The sequence below is a fragment of the Salvelinus alpinus genome, chromosome 30 (genome assembly GCF_045679555.1).
Source record: "Salvelinus alpinus chromosome 30, SLU_Salpinus.1, whole genome shotgun sequence".
In the NCBI taxonomy this organism is placed as follows: domain Eukaryota; kingdom Metazoa; phylum Chordata; class Actinopteri; order Salmoniformes; family Salmonidae; genus Salvelinus; species Salvelinus alpinus.
Genome location: NC_092115.1, coordinates 15,871,575 through 15,890,366, shown reverse-complemented (window position 1 = coordinate 15,890,366; position 18,792 = coordinate 15,871,575). Strand labels below are relative to the sequence as shown.

At 43.5% G+C, this 18,792-nt stretch overlaps 3 protein-coding genes across 11 annotated transcripts in view; 1 reads left to right on the top strand and 2 right to left on the bottom strand.

Moving 5' to 3' along the window:
• Positions 1 to 567: 567 nt before the first annotated feature.
• On the top strand, positions 568 to 2,572 carry LOC139560555 (transcription factor JunD-like). Its single transcript, XM_071377431.1, has one exon. It carries the CDS (start codon positions 839 to 841, stop codon positions 1,742 to 1,744), a length of 906 nt encoding a protein of 301 aa, XP_071233532.1. The 5' UTR covers positions 568 to 838; the 3' UTR covers positions 1,745 to 2,572.
• Positions 2,573 to 2,720: 148 nt separating this feature from the next.
• LOC139560556 (ras-related protein Rab-3A-like) lies at positions 2,721 to 9,870 on the bottom strand. Its single transcript, XM_071377432.1, has 5 exons — positions 9,760 to 9,870; positions 7,747 to 7,971; positions 6,022 to 6,140; positions 5,636 to 5,760; positions 2,721 to 5,071 (listed from the first exon to the last, which is right to left on the bottom strand). Exons 2-5 carry the CDS (start codon positions 7,969 to 7,971, stop codon positions 4,881 to 4,883), a joined length of 660 nt encoding a protein of 219 aa, XP_071233533.1. The 5' UTR covers positions 9,760 to 9,870; the 3' UTR covers positions 2,721 to 4,880.
• Positions 9,871 to 10,419: 549 nt separating this feature from the next.
• The window catches only part of LOC139560554 (3',5'-cyclic-AMP phosphodiesterase 4C-like), a 100,639-nt gene continuing 92,266 nt past the window's right edge, over positions 10,420 to 18,792 (bottom strand). For all 9 annotated transcript variants that reach the window (XM_071377422.1, XM_071377424.1, XM_071377421.1 and 6 more), the window contains one exon: positions 10,420 to 18,625. In XM_071377422.1, the coding sequence (XP_071233523.1) occupies positions 18,089 to 18,625 (537 nt within the window). In that variant the 3' untranslated portion in view covers positions 10,420 to 18,088. The remainder of the gene's footprint in view (positions 18,626 to 18,792) is intronic.

Here is an 18,792-nt window from a genome sequence, read left to right as displayed (position 1 = left end):
CTAATGTCAGCAATTTATGAGGTCAAATGTTTCCATTCAGTGACTGACTGCATACCTATGATTCCTGAGCCCATGTTTTTATGTGCCTTGACTTGCTACAATGTATCCCAAATGTATCTTAGTCTACTTCTTTGTCATCATATATCCTAAACTGAACAGAGCTGTGAGAATGTTTGGAATTGGAACCAAAATAGATCACTTGCAATGAAGAATAGACTGACACAATGACACACACAGGTTTGGGGCTGGTAAATTAAAGTTTATAGTGTGTTCATTCACATACAGCTGTCAAGTTGGCGTGGGAACATTGTCTAAGTTCCTCTAAAGACTGGACTAGTCAAGATAGCTGAAGAAACCGTCTGTGCCCCTCCCTAGTTCCTTCCCCGCCCAGTTTCTTTTGGCGACCCTGGGCGTTCTATTTTATGACATCAAACCACAATGCACCGCACTGTTTGCAGTTTACCTAAAGTCTCCATGGCAATATGGACTGGTTCGGCCCCTTATTTAAATCAGACCGGAAACAAACGTCATTTTGGGCCAATCTTAGCGCGCTAAAGTGACATAATGGAATTTTTAGGGGTAAAAAACAAGCAGAGGGTTGGGTGTACGCATACCAGTTGTGCCATCTGTGAAAATAGTTCATACGGGCGAGAAGAACAGGAAAAGCCACGACTATTGTTTTAGCCTCAGGGGTACAGGTAAAGGGGAACCAGAGTTTGAAGATAGGAAAAATACAGGAAACTGTAACCTGAGCTGTGTGTTTTATTGCCGGAGTTTAACGGTTGAATCGCCTTAGTTTATGCGTAAACCTCAACATACCCTCGTGTGAGGGGTTAGAATGGAAACAACCCTCTACCCTTGTAATGTGTTGAATACTCGAGGGATTTCAAGCCTCTATTCCTACAACAGCATGATGAAGAAAGAAATTAGTCTAAACCTGGATGACCAAAGCTCGATTCTAAAACCGAATCTCCGGGACGCAGAGGGAATTCTGAACTCCCCGGACTTGGGACTCTTGAAATTGGCGACTCCGGACCTTGAACGATTGATTATCCAATCGAATGGAATGGTTACCACGATCCCAACCTCTCAGTTCCTCTACCCAAAGTCAGCCAGTGACGAACAGGAATTTGCCGAAGGCTTCGTGAAGGCGCTTGAGGATCTTCACAAGCAGAACCAGCTGAGCGAGGGGACGTGCGTACCGCCAGACAGACTGGACCTTATCGGCTCCAACGCAGCCCCAATCGGCTTGCCGTCAGATATGCCAGTGTACACGACGTTGAACGGCTATGGAAATAGCCCACTGGGCAGCACAGTGAATTATTCCACGGATACAATTCCATTCCCACCACCACCTTCTCATCTGATGAGCGCGCATCAACAGGCGGCTGCGGCGGCGCTGTCACGACTCCAGGCGTTGAAGGACGAGCCGCAGACGGTTCCCGACATGCAGTGCTTTGGAGACAGCCCGCCTTTGTCTCCTATTGACATGGACAACCAGGAGCGCATCAAAGCAGAGAGGAAAAAGCTGCGCAACAGAATAGCGGCGTCCAAGTGCCGCAAAAGAAAGCTGGAGAGAATATCCCGTCTTGAAGACAAGGTCAAAAACCTTAAGACACAGAACACTGAACTGGCCTCCACAGCCAGTGTGCTTAGAGAGCAAGTGGCCCAGTTGAAACAAAAGGTTATGAACCATGTCAGTAATGGATGTCAACTTCTCCCAAACCAAGATCAAGCTTACTAGAGGATAATGTAGGCCTATGAGGCACCCACCACCTTGGGGTTCGTTATCCTCTGGGGATATGGACTAACTGAAACTCAGTAGGCTATTTGCCTGTTCTAATAGAATACAAACTCATTGCTGAAAATCCATTAGAACTGGAACACTATGGGTCTCTTTTAAAAGATGTGGCTATAATTTTGTTAACAGACTAATTTCGCTGCCCTCTTCAGAGGAAAATGCACTATCAGCTCTCCAATGGACAATAATACATAGCCAACAAGGATAGCATTATCTGCATGAAAGCTGGACAATCTCAATGAGTGCACCTAAACACCAGGATGTCATTGAGTGCATGTCATCCACTGTGTAATATATAATGCCTTACTTGTTTACAAGCACTTATTTACCAATGACAAATGTATATTTTATTTACTAAAACATGTCTTATTTTGCATACTGTCTTTATATTTTCTGCAAATATGAATTGTGCATGTCTTGTAAGCTCGTGTTGGCTACAGTAATTTAATGTTGTGCAACTCTGTGTATCTGTCACTATCCATGAATGTAGCCTTCGTTGTTGGCCCTATGTAGCCATTTTGAACAGGATTTTACCTCTCAAAGCTGTTTTATTAAATTCTATGAATTGTTTATTCTGTTGTCAAATATTTTTGTGGACCGACTGTACTCTATTTCAGTTCCTGGCCTATTACACATTGTGTCAGCTATTTATTATAGCCTCTACCAGCGATGGATTAGTGTAGAGTAGGTGCATATTATTGTTTTTTCTCTATCCTGTTGTATTACAGGCTTTGTTACATTGAAATAAAAAGGGGTAAGATAATGCTTGAACTGAACTGCATCTCTCAATGTATTTGAGGTAGGTAGCAGTGGGAGTCCTACACTATTATGCCACCTTTTGGCTTGATGAGGGTAATACCATTGTCAGTTTGGACCAAGAGGCTACTTAGTACACCCAACACAAATTTTTCACACATAATGCTTTTATGTTTTGTTTATTAATTCCTTGTTTTAGCAAACCTGGAGTTAGTGTTACAGCACAATTCACATGACTAAAACCCAAGAAAGAAACATTATTTACAGGGGGAAGATAGGACGGAGGAGAGCTAAGAGAAAGCTAGCTGAATTGAACAGATACCTAAGTCAGAGGCAAGTTTACAGCTGTAGCAAAACACAATCAATAAAACTAAAGTTAACCAATGCAGTATAAATAATAGGACGTGATAAGTACTGATCCTACTTCAAACACTTTTTCCCTTTTTTGAAAATTGCCACAGTGTAGGCATACATGCCAAATGCTTCTCTATCATTACTACAATATGACAGGCCTTTTATTCATCTCTAATAAGTCTTGTTCTAGCGGGTGTCATTTTTGGAAAGACTAAGCAAAGCTGTCTAAAGGGTCTTTGCTATGTGGGATCCTTGGGACATCCCTACCCCCCATTGAAGTTGACATTTAAAATGGTTACGTAAGTGTTATGGTTAAAAGGTTAGGGTGCGGGTTAAGCTAAAGTTTAGTGCAGGGACGTCCCAAGGATCCCAGATAGCACGATCCCTGCCTAAATCCTTCAAGCAAACAGTATTTGTTAAAGACATGGCCTTTAGCAGGTTTGTTGGCTGTTAATATTTTCCATCCAGGAGAACCAGGAGACTGGAAGTTGACACAGTATTGCTCTGAGAGGAATACATTATTACACCCACACTAACGGCTTCATGGTTGGTTTAAAAACATGGAACATGGACATAAGTATTTCCCATTGAAATAGCTCGTACATGATCAGGAGAACACAGTAAAATGGAAGTGTCTCCGGCAGGAGTATGTCAACACTTTCATTTCAAAGGACATCCTGGTTTTGAACCAATCTTTTTTCAATACTGATATAACCGTCTTTTTTAAACTGTGATAGTGCAGCCCGCGAAAAACCTAATTCATTAATAAATAAATAAATAATATACGGTGTAAATATAGATGGCCGTGACAAAATGTCTTGATGTGCCTGAGTGCATTTCGTTTGGCTCTAGCTAGTTATGTTTTCCTCATGTATATGCCAACAAGCAATTCTCTCTACACTGAAACAAAATAACAAACATGACGTTGAACATGCTTAAAAAATAAAATAAATAAATGTCCTGACAAAATAAAAAAAACAAACCACACTGACTGCCAGACATCGGGAAGTGATTGGAATGTGATGTAGTATAAGGGTGCAGTACCCAGTGTCGTTCTGTGTGTGTTGTACACATGAATAAGAGGTAATTGTGCTGTAGAGAAGCAGTGTTATACACTGAAAATAAATTAGAAGCTTCATTTTCAACTGTTCTCCACACATGCTATGTTCTTAAAGCAAAACAAACCAGTTTGATTCAGAGAGGCATGGCCCACAACAGCTTACAGAAGTTCCATGAAAAAATAAAACATGCACCTCACAATGCACATATGTATACATAAATATTGTAATTGTTTACTATTTGTTTATATATTTTCACATTTTAAAATGCATATTCATTACTCTGAACATTTATACATACTCTTCTCTTATACATCTTTCTCCATCAATCAATATTCTGTCTATCAAGGTTTGCGAGGGGGGGAAAAAAATGAACAAAAGTAAAAATATAATAATAATAAAAACAGGGACAAGTACTTAACACATCACGTTTTCTTTTTCTTAAATTCCGCACAAAAAATATTAGAAAATGACCATGACTGATAAGCAATATGCATGGGATTTTGGTCAGAAATGTTTGAAAACACAATCTCATCCAATTTTTGTTATCACAAATTTGGACCATACCTCACTCATGCCAATGGATTTGGTGACTTAATATGTTCTGTCACCAGCCAAATCGGGGACATAAAAAAAACAGCAAAGCTATCAACAGTAAACAGATAATCAGCAATATGGCCCTTCGAAAAAAGCCATGAAATCCTTTCAGGTTCGAGGCTGCAGTAAGGGGAGTCAGAGGAATGTGAACTTTGGACTTACAGAACACCTATAGATAGACGGGGGACTGAAATACAGAATGGAGTTTTTCGGCTTTTCCATCCAAACACAAACCCATCACAGACCTCTTCCACCAGCTGAGGAGGTTGTAGGAAGGGGGTGTGTGAGGTCAGGTGTGTGTGTGTATGGTGTGTTTAGCAAGCACAGTCCTGGTGGGGGCGTTCGGGCTGCTCGGTGAGCTGGGGCCCCTGTTTGGCCCCTGTGACGGCGGGGTCGGCGTTGTCCAGGCTCTCCGACATCTTCTCACAGATGATGTCCACCAGCCGCTCAAACGTTTGCTTCACGTTGATGTTGTCCTTGGCACTGCACTCAAAGTACTCAAAGCCTGCAGAGGAGAGGAAAGACAGATGTCTGATTAATTAAGAGGTTCAAATCTAACGAGTGATGTGTACTTGTTGTAATCATCAACACTTGACATTAATTTGTTCATATTGTTGCCCCAGAACTACTGGAATGTAATTACTCTACTGTACACAGTAACAGCAGATTTAGCCTTAAACCCGACCCTAGGCAACAGCGACTAGGATCTGGTTTCAATGTTAGACTCTTTATGACATAGATGAACTACATCGCTACTTTATTCGCTTAAATAAAATACTAAATAGTAGCTAGCAAGATTGAGATCAGAGGTTATTTTTAGAGTGAACTACCGTCACTAAACAACTGCAATGGTTTTGCATGCAAACTTTGGTTTTGAATCGCCACATTCTGGCATGTCTGCCTCTTGTTTGACAACTCGACCAACAAATCACGAGCCTAGTCCCCATTGCATACGGTCGGCTTTTAGAGACTACTGCAGGTTAGGAACATAAAACTAATTTTGTAGTGAAAGGAAACTGATAACTTGTTGTTATATTACTGGGTAATTAAGTCCAGTGTTCCAACTCACCCAGTTGGTCAGAGAGCTGCCTTCCCCGGTCTGCTGCCACCACCCTCTCATCCTCCATGTCACACTTGTTTCCCACCAGCAGGACCTGGGCATTGTCCCATGAGTACGTCTTAATCTGGGTGGACCTGACACACACATTAAAAACTGAGTTATATTAAGGATCCTATCATAACTTCCCAGATACTGAACATGTTTAGTTGCGTGCATGGACCCTCATTCAAGCAGCCAAAGCAACTGACGCTTGATTGGTGCTGTCATTTTTCACCCAGTCATCAAATTATTGATTTAACTTTTGTAGAACATAAACACAATACACGGACAAACATACAGTCGTTGTACACACACACACACACACACACACACATTATTTCCCAGTGGTCCCGTACCAGTCCTGCACGGCATTGAAAGAGTCCTCGTTGGTTATGTCATACATGAGCAGGAAGCCCATGGCTCCTCTGTAGTAGGCTGTGGTGATGGTCCTGTACCGCTCCTGGCCGGCAGTGTCCTGAGAGAAGCACACGTTATATCACACAATCAGTCATTATATCATACACACACGTATACTCAGGCACAAAAATAGCCCTACAATGTACTACCACATAAAATAATGCACTAAGTTTAACCTCCCATCTTTAAACATTGTAGCCGCATAGAACAATGTAGTTGTGGATAAAAAAAAAAAAGAGATACTAACTTTAATATTCCGTATGATGTCAGAAGTGTAGTTATAGTATCAATTTTGAGCCAGCACATGCAGTATATCAGTGTAAGATTCTGTTTTAAACAAGCAGTGAGATGGCAGTGCGATAGATACTCCAGTAACATAACACATAGAGAGATGCAATAGCACTCAAAGCCATTTTCTGATGTGTTTAAGCAGGTTTTATGGGCGCCCCCAGGCCGTAATGATGCTGCACATAGGAGAGACAGCAATGATAGACACTTTAGAAAATTAATCAAGGTCGATTTAGGAAAACTAGACATTTATCAGCATACATGTTTGTTTTTTGGCTTCGGAGATCTTATAACGTCGAGACATGATCATGTTCACAGGATCATACGAATAGAATAAACCCACACTGACAGCATATAATCTTGATTTATTCCATACATGTCAAGCAGGATATAAATCAAGATAATATCTTGGGAGAGGATATAAAATGCGCCTCGGATCTAGCAACTGAGAAAACAGTTCAAATTTCAAGAAAAACATGTAGATCTAGGTGAGCATGTGTCATCAAATCCTCAAATTACATTTTTCAAGATACAGTAATCATAATCCTTATAATAAGAAAATCCTTCTTGTGTATGAAGGTAGCACCCTAGATTTGAGCTGTGTGTACTGTTCCATAGCGAGGTCTACTCTGCTAAAAGGGGTGGATACAGATGACCCACCATGACGCACGTAGTGTCACAACCAATCTTCTTCAGAACTAAACATATTTCTTACAGGAGCCACAGACAGACAGAGACTGGAGACACAAACCTCCTGCTAGTGTACCAATACTGCTCCTCTCCGCCCCCTCCGCTGTCATGCAGGAAAGTATAGGGGTCTGACTGGCCAAAATCCTAAACAAACACACCCGCTAAAATAAAAGCGTAACTTTCAAGTCTAGCCTACTGTCATGGGATATTTCCCATACAGTTGTCCCCCTCATTATTTTATAGCCAACAAACTTGGAGAACTAGCCTACTTTCCAAGACCTTTGTGCTCATTCATATTTCACAAGGTAAAATAGTATTCACCAACCCTGGTCCTGGAACACTACACATTACATATGTTTTTGTTCCAGTCCAACTCTAATACACCCAATCATGCTCTTGTCGAGCAGTTTATTTGTTGGATTAGGTGTGTTAAGTGCTTGGTTGAAACAAAAGCCTGCACACCTTGTACAGTAGCTCTCCAGGACCAGGGTTGGGGATTAGATACCGCAATGGTTGAATCTGTCAATGTCTGTTCTTCATCCAAACTAGCCGACTATATATCCATTAGATGAGGTAAATGTGTAATTTGGTGGAGCAATCCCTTAAGCAAGAACACCCCTAATAACATACATGAGCTAATGTGTTCAACAGAGGAATAATATAATTAGTTAAGGTCAGTGTCTTACCCAGATCTGCAGCTTGATCCTCTTGTCGTTTCTGTAGATGGTCTTCACCTTGAAGTCGATGCCCACCGTGCTGACGAAGGCCGGCGTGAATGAGTCATCTGCGTAGCGAAACAGGAAGGAGGTCTTACCCACACTGCTGTTGCCAATGATCAGGATCTTGAACATGTAGTCAAAGTTCTGGTCTGAGGACTCCTTCTGTCCATAAGTGGCTGTTGCGGAAGCCATCTTTGGAAGGATAGAATGACGACAAATTGAATTAATGCTTTTGTTGCCCATTTAAAATATATATTTTTTGTCAATCAGAGGATTGTTTTTCAGAGAAATCCATGAGCACCTCTTTGGTAACTGTCTGAGGAATTGGGCATGTAAGTAGACCTACCAAATGATTTTCACTCACCCATATCCAACATCTACTTTCGCTATGAAAAATAGCTACATCGAAATAAGACAGCATGTTTTGACATCAAACCAATAACTATGGAGAAATTTTTCTAAACGCTTCCAACGGCAGTGCTCAATAGAATGAGAATTATAATCTAACACCTCTCTGGGAAAGGGACAGACAACTATCAATAAAAACGGCAGTGCGTCAAATCATACTGATTGATGCTGACTATTTTCAATGAGCCGCAAAGCCTTTTAGTAAATGATTGACTTGAGATTTCAGTCACACCCTTCAAATGTATTTCATCAACTAAAGAGAAGGATGTTTAAAAAAAAAGAAGCCTAAAGCAAAATATTTTTGTGGAATGATATGGTACAACATATTGAATTAAAACCAAAATACAGTTGAATTTTGAAATAGGCATATGCTTTGATTGTATGGCCTATTACAGTATTAAGGACCCATATCCAGTGTGATTTTGATGGCTTGAATGTCATTGTGTATCCTTGCAACTAGATTTCATTGAGTAATACCATAAAAATAACGTGATTTTGACACTGAACATTTGGACTCCTCCCAGATCTTTCAGTCATTTGATACTACAGGCATCTTTGATTGATCCTAACAGTGGTGAGGACAAGTCTCGCCTGCTTTCAAATAAATGTATCCACTAAAGTACAGGATCAAAACTGATTGACCTCCATACCATTTCCATAACACTATCTTGAGAGGTGGGAGTCTTGGAAACATCCAATGTGTCCTGTGGCGCTGTATAGTCAGCTCCTGCACATTCTAGTGCGCGTATAAGGTTTAAACAGAAATAAACGATACTGTAATAATCTATATATCATGCATTGCTTACATTGCCTGGACATTTCAGACCGTAAAATCGCCTATGCGCACCCTGACCAAGATAACGGCGGAAACCGCAGGGCTTAGGCTAAGCATCGGCTAACCCATCTATGGCTGGGTGTTTTGAAAATAGATTTTAGCGCATGTAGTATAATTGAATGGACAGGGACATGCAGTTACATCAGGCGGTTTGACTTGACATTTGCTATACAATGTACGTAGATAATTGTATTTACATGGGTAAGCGGTCTTGGTCACAGGGAGATCAATTAGGCTAAGACCATTCCATTGGGTCACCACTGTTCAGCTAGCTATCTAGCTAGTTTGACGCCTATCTAGCTAGCCAGCCAGTTGCTACTGCTTTCCTCAAGCTTGTTAGTGGGCTCGAATGGCTCGCGCACCATTCAATGGGGGGAAAAACATTTCGAAACATGTTTATTTCCCATATAACAGCTGCTCTTGGTCATTCAATATGATTTCTGTTGTAATGGCAGAAAACCTACACTACATTATTTTAAACAGCCGCATTGACAGCATAAACATCAGTTCACCCAATAAAAATACACGGCTCCCTGCAATTAGGCTTAGCTAGCATACTAGGCTAGCGAAGCATTCCAGCCTCGCTCGCTATATGTCAAATGAAGGTTACTCTTCCTTATTTCGCAAATAAATTGGTCCTCTCCACTCCTTGATTTACATCTGGAAACATAATCTAACCCTTTCTAGTGCTATCATTTCTTTACATGACTCGCAAAATAATACCGCTTGCGGCTTACCGTGAAAAGCCTGTTTTTATCTGCAGCGCTATTGCAGCAGTACCCAGTATTGCACCTGCAGAACCTTGGGCGTCACTTGATTGCCTGTCACCGAAGGGGCGGGCTCAGAGTAGAGCTAGAGGATGACTGACAGTCTTTTAAATCAATCGAGACTGAGCGTTCTAGGGCCCACCCCCAACCCCTCTCTGATAGGTAATCCATTATTGAGGGGACTAGTTATGGATAAAGGTAAAAATCGATTGTCATCAAACTGTACAATAATTTTCTCATGATTCATAAAAAAACATGTTGCTAACATACTTTGCTAGTATGACTGTATTTAGAATAAGTATGTTTAGAATGATTGTCTTATTTTTTACCTTTATTTAACTAGGCAAGTCAGTTAAGAACAAATTCTTATTTTCAATGACGGCCTAGGAACAGTGCCTTAACTGCCTTGTTCAGGGGCAGAATGAGAGAGTTGTACCTTGTCAGCTCGGGGATTCGATCTTGCAACCTTTCAGTTACTAGTCTGACGCTCTAACCACTCGGCCACGCTGCCACCCCGTCTTATTGAAATACGTTCAGATAACCATATGTCATCTGATTTGTGTTGAAAAAAACATGCATATCATTGCAGCATTCCATGGTCAACGTTATTCCCAATAAGCATCCATGATGTCAAAAGCATGAAGACTTCTTTATTGGCAAGGTGGACAGGCGTACAGTTACAGTAATAGCGTTGAAACCCATAGTAAACAGTTGTGTTTGGATTGTCGAGACTGCAGACTGAATAGTTCTGGTCCGGAGAAAAACATAGGAACAATGTGCCTGAAACGAGGAGGAATCTCCTACTCTACTGATGCTATCTAGAAAACGTACAGTTATGAATATAACTACTGTTCCCTGAAGGAGGGAACAAGGTATAACATATTATAGGGGGTCAACCAATCCTGTTCACCTGAAGCAAACTGAAATCAAACCCAACGGGCCAATTAATGCAGAGCCCGCCCTCAAGCCCCGCCTCCCTGGCTATAATATGAGGGCTCGCATACATTTCCTAAATTCAGTACTGCTCTTCAGCGAGTCCAAACCCCCTGATGGCGTGGGGTCAAAATATGTTATACCTCGTTCCCTCCTTCAGGGAACAGTAGTTATATTCATAACTGTACATTCCCTTTCAGTCGGTCACTCGGTATAACACACTATGGGTACTTTCAATCATGCTCCAAGCTGGCTCAGAGGGTACCAAACGACAGCCCAAGCACACACACAGGTTCCACCGGCTCCAAAATGGGTTTACAGAAGTCACCTTTTTCTCTGATACTTACCCAAGAATTCTGAACTGTCAGAACCCCATATAGGGACCTAGAACCTGCTGCAACTTGGCAATGCACACTGACACGCTGCCACTGCAGCACAAGTCCATAGACTCCACAGTTCCAAGAACAATACTTACCTTGTGAGCCTGACATGTCAGAACTTGTACAAGGAACCGCAAGTCCAAAACAACAGAACACCTGTCGTGACTTGGTAAAGCGCACACGCACAATGAACCAAGGCAGCCCGCGCGTTGCCACGGCAGCCCACGGCTCAAACCCAAAGGGAAACTGTGGTAACCCAGACAAAACGCTGCCTAACATTGGCCCAAGTCCATAGACACTTGCGCTTAGCTGCGGGAAACATGTTTGGGGGTGCTGCTATTCTGTCACCGACGGGGGAGGGGGCTGCATAATTATATTTTTTTGGCCAACCCTACAGATTGCTATATCAGTCAGCTAATACAGGATTAGTAAAGGCCCAGTGCACTACTTTGTGAAGATAAAAAAATACATCTTATTATTCAGATTTTTCAGGGGGTGCTGCAGCAACCTTAGCACCACTACTTCCTGCAGCTATGCCCTCGCGGTTCAAAAAAGTCTCACACAGAGACCCAAGGAGTCTGGAATGCCAGAACTCACACAAGGAACCGCAAGTCCAAAACAACAGGGCACCTGCTGTGACACTTTGGAGTCGCAGGGGTGTACTAATAGCATGTGAATATCCCCAACATGCTTGGCTGACGCCAAGGCCATTAGCAGGGCAGTCTTGTAGGAAAGGACCTTCAGGTCTACAGACTCCAGTTGTTCCAACGGAGGCTCACTCAATGTGGAACCGCACCACCAGTGGATAGGACCCCTGGGTAGAGCCGTCAATCCCTACATGACACGCTGAGATGGCTGGCATATGGAAAAAGAAAGTCTCTGCTCAAAAAGCTCTAGCAAGAACATCATAAACTCCTTTAACCTGACACCAAACCTTAAACACGTATCACTTATATACAACCCTCTCGTAGAGGGTGCACACGCCCAACTGTATAGTCATAATCACGTTTGAGGATAAACCCCTTGTCATCAAATTCAACCTTTCAGGGGCCAAACCTGCAGAGCCATATCTACGGCCTTGGGTGTCAATAGACAATAGATCCTGACGACACGGAACCCCTCCACGGGTCCCTACATAAACTTAAATATGGAAAAAGAAGGCCCTGCTCAAAAAGCTCTTGCAAGAACATCAGAAACTCCTTTAACAGGGTCCCTGCCTAACATGCAGAGGATCTCCGGGAATCAGGGTTGTCTGGGCCAACGGGGAGCCACCAGAATCAACAACAGACCTTCCTGACGGACCCTCTCCACAGTGGCCTGAATCAGGTCCACCGGAGGAACGCATAGAGCAGGGTCCGAGGTCACTGATATGCCAAGCATCCGCTCACAACAAAGTGCCCAGATCTCTCATTGAGAAGAAGTCGACAATGCGCATTTTCTCGCAATGTGTAAAGCTTTACGTCGGCCCTGCCAAACCGGTCCCATATCTGGGCAATCACTGAGAGGTGCAGTCTCCACTCCTTAGAGATAGGACCACCCCTGAAAAGTAGATCTGCACCCACGTGGAGAGATTCGGGAAGATACTTTGCCCTGAGCGACAGGAAATTAGCACTGCTCCATACGAGGAGATAACGTGCCAGGTTTAGGCAAAAGAGAGACCTCGTCCCCCCTGCCTGTTGATGTACGCCACCATCGCCCTGTTGTCAGACCTTACCAACACACGCTGGCCCTAAAACATCGGAAGGAAACACCTTATTGATAGCAACGACGGGGAAACCCTAAGCAACCAATGGCAGTGGCGAGATGCGTTCAGACACTAGCAGTCACCGAGCGCTGAAATAGAAGCATCAACAGACGTCCCAGAGGCACCACAGCCACCATAGAGGCCATTAGACCCAATAACCACAGGCACAAGCGAAAAGGCACCGAGGGCCCCAGCCAGAAACTGAATGCGCTGAGCCGGAGTCAACAACTTCTCTTGTGATTCATTATGAACACCATATGGGAAACAAGCGTGGCAGTGTGGAGCACCAAATTATCTCCTAGGATAATTAAGGTCAATTTATGTCCGTGTGTCTGAATGTGAGGAAGGAACTGTGTTTATGCCCACACCGGGTTCGGGGACTTCGGCAACCAGTAACTTACCCCTTATTGACCGAACCACTTGGGAGCACTGTTGCCACAGTAAATGCTTGGGAAGGAGCGCCCATAGAGCACGCCCCCTCTCCCGGCCTCCAGCTAGGGTTGAGAGGTCTGCTTCTTCCCCAGCGTTACAGAAGAATCTGCTTGCACCCTGTGTTCCTTCAAACCAGCACGCCGTCTGTGCCAAGACGTCCGCCGCTGCCCAGAAGCACCAAGGCGGCAACCCGCCTTTGGCCTGCACCCTTTCCTTCACACCTCGGAACTGCAGAGCCGCCACCGCAAAGGTGATTTTCCAAATTTTAGTTGGAAAAGGACCCATAGAGCTACGTCCTGCTTTTGTTTCTCCTCGAAACTGGCCTGTAAGGACTCCATAGCCGAGCAAAACAACCTTTTTGACTAAACTGTCTCATCCAAATACATCCGCCTGTCCCTCTCAGGAATCCGGGACAACATCAACCAGAGGTGGCACTGAGCCATACTTTCCCCCACAGCCAGGATTGTACAGTGGGACAGACATAACTTTGTCCAGCTGATCCGCCGAGGATCAGCACTGTTTATTCGGAAGCACCATGCTAGGATTTGCCCCCTTGTTAGCCTCTGAAGTTAAGTAACTCGCCAGCTTTCTATCCATTGGTGGTGTGCAAACGAGCCCTGTCTCCTCCATACCCTCTATTAATGAACTCGCTATAACCTGGTAGCACCAGCCTGGCTGAATGAGGGGAATCGCAGCTTGTCTTTAGCTCATCACTCATCACTGCTGCAGGGACGGGAGCTAACCTGGAGGAACTCCTCTGCAGGGGAGAAGGACAATCCACCCCTAGGTGATCTGCCGCCCTACGACACAGCTCCAACAAAGGCGCATTAACCACCAATGGTTCACTCTCCCCCACCAAATCCAAAGCCGGGGCTTCAGGCCTCCCCGGACTGATGTCAACTGATTGACACTGAAAACCCTCCAGAGCCAACCAGGGATAGTATATCATCCCTGGAATCCAGACTCTGAAAGCTGCCAGAGAAACCAGAATGAGCCTCACTCGGCTGGGATTACACCCCTATCAACTCAGACCCCCGCTGCGGCCCTACGCCGGCCTCAAACAACCCCATTCCCAAACCCTCATTTTCACTGGAAGAACCTTCGCCAGCAGCCTCAATCATCCTCACAAAGTAAGCCCTACGCCCAATAGAGGTTGAACCCAGCCGGAGACAATGGTCACGCCAACTGGCCCGAGCCAAGGACTCCTGAGTGTGTTTCCACCCCAAGCAAGCAGGATAGCACTCTTTTCTTAATATTTTATTGTGAAACCACATGCTCTAGGTCATGGTCGGAGGTTCAAACTCGACTGGTTAGCCTTTTTGAACTTCCTCCTACCACTGGCCATCTTACTCAAGCAACAGAGCACTAGCTACACAAGCAGAGCAGAAAGTAGTGGGTGTTAAGCAAACACAAATCCTACCTAAGCAAGGAAGTATTAGCTACACAAGCAGAGCAGAAAGTAGTTAACTTTTAGCAAACGCAAAAATGTAGGAAATGTATGCGAGCCCCGGTATTATAGTCAGGAAGGCGGAGCATCCGAGGGCAGGCTCGGCATCCATTGGCCCGTTGGGAGTGATTTCAATTTGCTTCAGGTGAATAGGATTGGTCGTTGACCCTACATAGTATGTTATACCGAGTGACCTACTGAAAGGAAACCGGAAAGTTGGATTATTTTTGCTTTCTTTTATGGCAGACATAAGGAAACTAAAACATTTGGTTGGGTGCCAGAGGAGGCTGGTGGCAAGATCTATGGGAGGACGTCTCATTGTAATGGCTGGAATGGAATAAATGAAACGGTATTAAACACATCAAACATATGGAAACCACATGTTTTACTCCGTTCCATTAATTCCATTCCAGCCATTACAATGAGCCCGTCCTTCTATAGCTCCTCCCAACGGCCTCCATGGTTGAGCACTGTAGTTGAAATCTGTCCCATTTTTTTCTCCCAAAGCTCGGAAGGTAGCTACAAATAAATACTTAGCCTCCAACAAAGTCTATAGTTCTTCATTTTCGGACAGATATAGAAATAATAAATAAACTGTACACAAAGCATTGTGAGGAAAATATACAAAACAATCAATGGTAGACAGAGAGCATAACTGAATCCTCGTGAAAATACTGTCATAACAATGGCTGGTGAAGACATTTTTCATGACAGCTGAGAAAGACAGAAAGGCTTGCTTGAGTTCTGAACTGTTTGTGCTCCTTAACTACTGTGTGCATAGCACTGGTGTCTCCCCACCATATCGAGTATACAATCTATGAGGAAAGAAAATTTACGCAAATATAAGGCTCCAGAAAGTCACATTTCTGGATCTTTCATAAAAACACAACATCAATTTACTCCACGGTGTAGGTTCAAAAGTTTCTGTTTCATTCACAGATGAGCTTATTTTAGATACTTGAATACTTTCCTCATGAATCTTGCAGCCAATGTCATGCATCTTTATCAAAACCTATTATAGATACAAAAAAGTTTTAATTCCATAGCACAAGTCCCCCAATTTAGCTTCAGTGGTCCAGCCTGTGCTATGCATCAATTGTAATAATCAAGCCACATAATACCAGAATACGGAATACTAATGTGGATTAGTCAACAGAGTTACATCACACTCGACTGTACTTTAAGCACAGTCCTGTAAAAATTACTATACAAAGTGCTTTGGTTTCTTTACAAATTCAATGAATCTAAATGTTCAACCATTCAAACATTAAGAAAGGTGCAGTTATCAGTGGATTATTGTTCTAAAACAGAAAACCTATGGGGCAGAAAGGGTACACAGGGAGGGCGACATGATCAACATTAGTCATTGATGGAAATTAGCTAGGGGCAAAATGGAAATTACAGTACGAGTTGTGTCATGCTTGCTTGGCACTTGTACTGTCATTGGTCATGTCCCTGTGAAGAGCAGAATATTGACCAATGACAAAAGGAAAAGGGTGTGAAAATTTCAGCACAGAAAACTGGCCTATGGCCAACGGTCTTTTTTCTTTTCTTTTTTTTTACAGTTACAATTGCCTTGAGCGGCACATCTTTCATACATTTCTGAAATAGTTTGGCAAATATTACACCATGCGCTTCACAAACTGTGATGACATATGTAAACGCTACCAATGTATCTTTTTTTTACTAGTTCAACTGGTTGACAGTGTGACCAGATGATGGTACCTGAAGTAAGTAGGAAACTTGAGACCTTTACTGTAACAACAATAATAGACTTGAAAGGACATTGTACAGTTTGACTCATTTGGTAGAGCATGGCACTTGCAACGCCAGGGTTGTGGGTTCGATTCCCACGGGGACCAGTATGAAAATGTATGCACTCAAGTCATAAGTTGCTCTGGATAAGAGCATCTGTTAAATGACTAAAATGTAAATGTAAAAAATGTCCCACAGCCCTACTGTACTGTCAAACAGTTAACTTACCTTTGTCCAGGTTCCCTCAAAGCAACTAGTTATCCTAATGTGCTAGGGTATGTAAGTGCTGGCTACCATGTTGCCAGTGGCAAACAAAAATTCTCAGTCACCTGCCTCCAATGTGTTTATGGATTGGCTCAAGCCCTTCCAAGCAGGATGGGGATTGGCTGTGAGTAAAATTGTAAAGTGCTAAAAGTGGAGGCAAACTGATGCCATAAAAAGGTTAAGGATACACACAATTACAGTATAAAGCAGTATGTATACACTTTGAGGGACTTCAAATAGAAAAAAACGAAATAAAATAAAATCATACAGACAAGTGGTGAATCTTAACTGAAGTGCTTGTTTTGGATACCCCTGCCTACAACAGCAACACAGCTAAAACCAATCCACTTAACATACCTATAGTTAATTTGCTGTAGGTATGGGCATTTTGAATGCCTTGAATTGCAGTACACGTTCAGACTTTAATTCCGATATTCAACACTGGGAGGTGCCAGGTGCACACCGCATAGCTTTGGGTTACTTATATGCCCCTATAACGACTGGCTCAAGGTTGGTTTTGTTGGTTTACACATAACAGTTCAGGTTAGGACTGTGGGAGGAAGAACTGACCCTAAACCAGTTGTTAAGAGTGTGGCTGATGAGAGACCCGTAGCTGTTACAACAAGGTACCCAAAAAGTATTGTGCTACATTGAAACTATCTCTTCCTCAAATTTGACGTTCTGCTCTGTACCTTGTCCTTTGTAGTACATACTTGGTAAGTCTGCAGTTTACCGGTTTAAACCACTTTCTGCACTAGTTTAAAAGGACTTAAATTAAAGACAAAATTACCAACAGTTGAAAAGGCAGGCAAATGTTGCCATTGGCCAAGTCCATGTTTATTAATCTGTTTGGCATAATGTCTCAAAAGCCTTTGTGGTGTTTGTTGTTACTAAGTTCGTCGCTTCGTCAATTGTTTCTAGCGGTCATAAGTAGTCAAAAGGAAGACGTGTTCCACAAAATTCCTTGCTCTTTTGTCGTAGACCTTGGCTTGACTGGCAAAACAGGAAGGTTGGTTTTCTCAGTGTTTCTGAGAAACATAAACTGAATATGGCGACAGGTCCAACTTAGAGACGTATCGGTAAAACACAAAAGACCAGCTCAAAAACACAGTTTCCTGTTCTCTGCAACCAAATAAGGAACAGTGGGGCTCTCCTTTCTCCAGTACGAGGTGACTGCTGTGTAAATGCAGACTTCCTGAACGCACCCCCTCTACGTTCTTTACCCCAGCTTTGTCCTGCCATTCAATCCAAGGAAGCCAGAGATGGGGGTTGAAGGGGTCAGGGGGGAGGCGCAGAAATTAAAAAAAATTAAAAAAAGAAGAAAAAAAGAAAATTGCACTGATGTTATGTACCTAGCCTGAAGCGCCTCACACCGGCGTTACCTTCTTGGTCATGTTCTCTGTCTTCGGTGGCCTCCCTTTCTGGGTCAGAGTCTGTGGACAAAGTCCTGCCACCAAGATTGAGGACAGAGGTAGCCATTTTGGAGAGTACTTGCGTGTGTGGGTGAGCAGTGGCAGACACGGAATGGAGTCTGCTGTCCGGGTCAGTCCTAGAAGGCTCCATCCCAGTGCTACTGTACCCCTCCTCCTCTGCCGGAGGGCTCTCTGAGTCGGACTCGCCCTCCTCCTCCTCTAGGGTCAGCTCAAACTGGAACTTATCTCCTGTGGAGGATCCACCTCCACCCCCTCCGGCTCCCATGGCTCCCCCAGGCAGGCCCATCTTGTCCTGGGCCTCGGGTGTGGGCGAGGGGCTGTGGGGGATCATACTCTGGTACCACTCGCGATTGTCCTCCAGCGTGTCTAGGATGTCCTGGGCATCAGGGTGGACCAGGTCTGCCCACGTCTCCCACAGAGGGTGGACGATGTAGTCTATGAAGCCCACCTGTAGAGGAAAATGATTATAGTCATTGACATATTAGTAAAAGAGGCAGACTTTTTAGCCCAGACTGTGTGTGTGTAGAGCAGGTGAAGAATCTGTCGGTGTGGCCTGTCTCAGGGGGAGTGGGATATGCAAAAAACACATTTCCAATTCACACGTGTTCAATGCAC

Excerpts from the sequence above, each read along its gene's own strand:
- LOC139560556 (XM_071377432.1), bottom strand. The coding sequence starts at position 7,971 with ATGGCTTCCGCAACAGCCACTTATGGACAGAAGGAGTCCTCAGACCAG. Across the intron at positions 6,141-7,746 it reads GGATCAAGCTGCAGATCTGG|GACACTGCCGGCCAGGAGCG; the intron begins GTAAGACACTGA and ends TGCTTCTCTCAG. Across the intron at positions 5,761-6,021 it reads TTCAATGCCGTGCAGGACTG|GTCCACCCAGATTAAGACGT; the intron begins GTACGGGACCAC and ends TGTGTGTGTCAG.
- LOC139560555 (XM_071377431.1), top strand. The coding sequence starts at position 839 with ATGGAAACAACCCTCTACCCTTGTAATGTGTTGAATACTCGAGGGATT.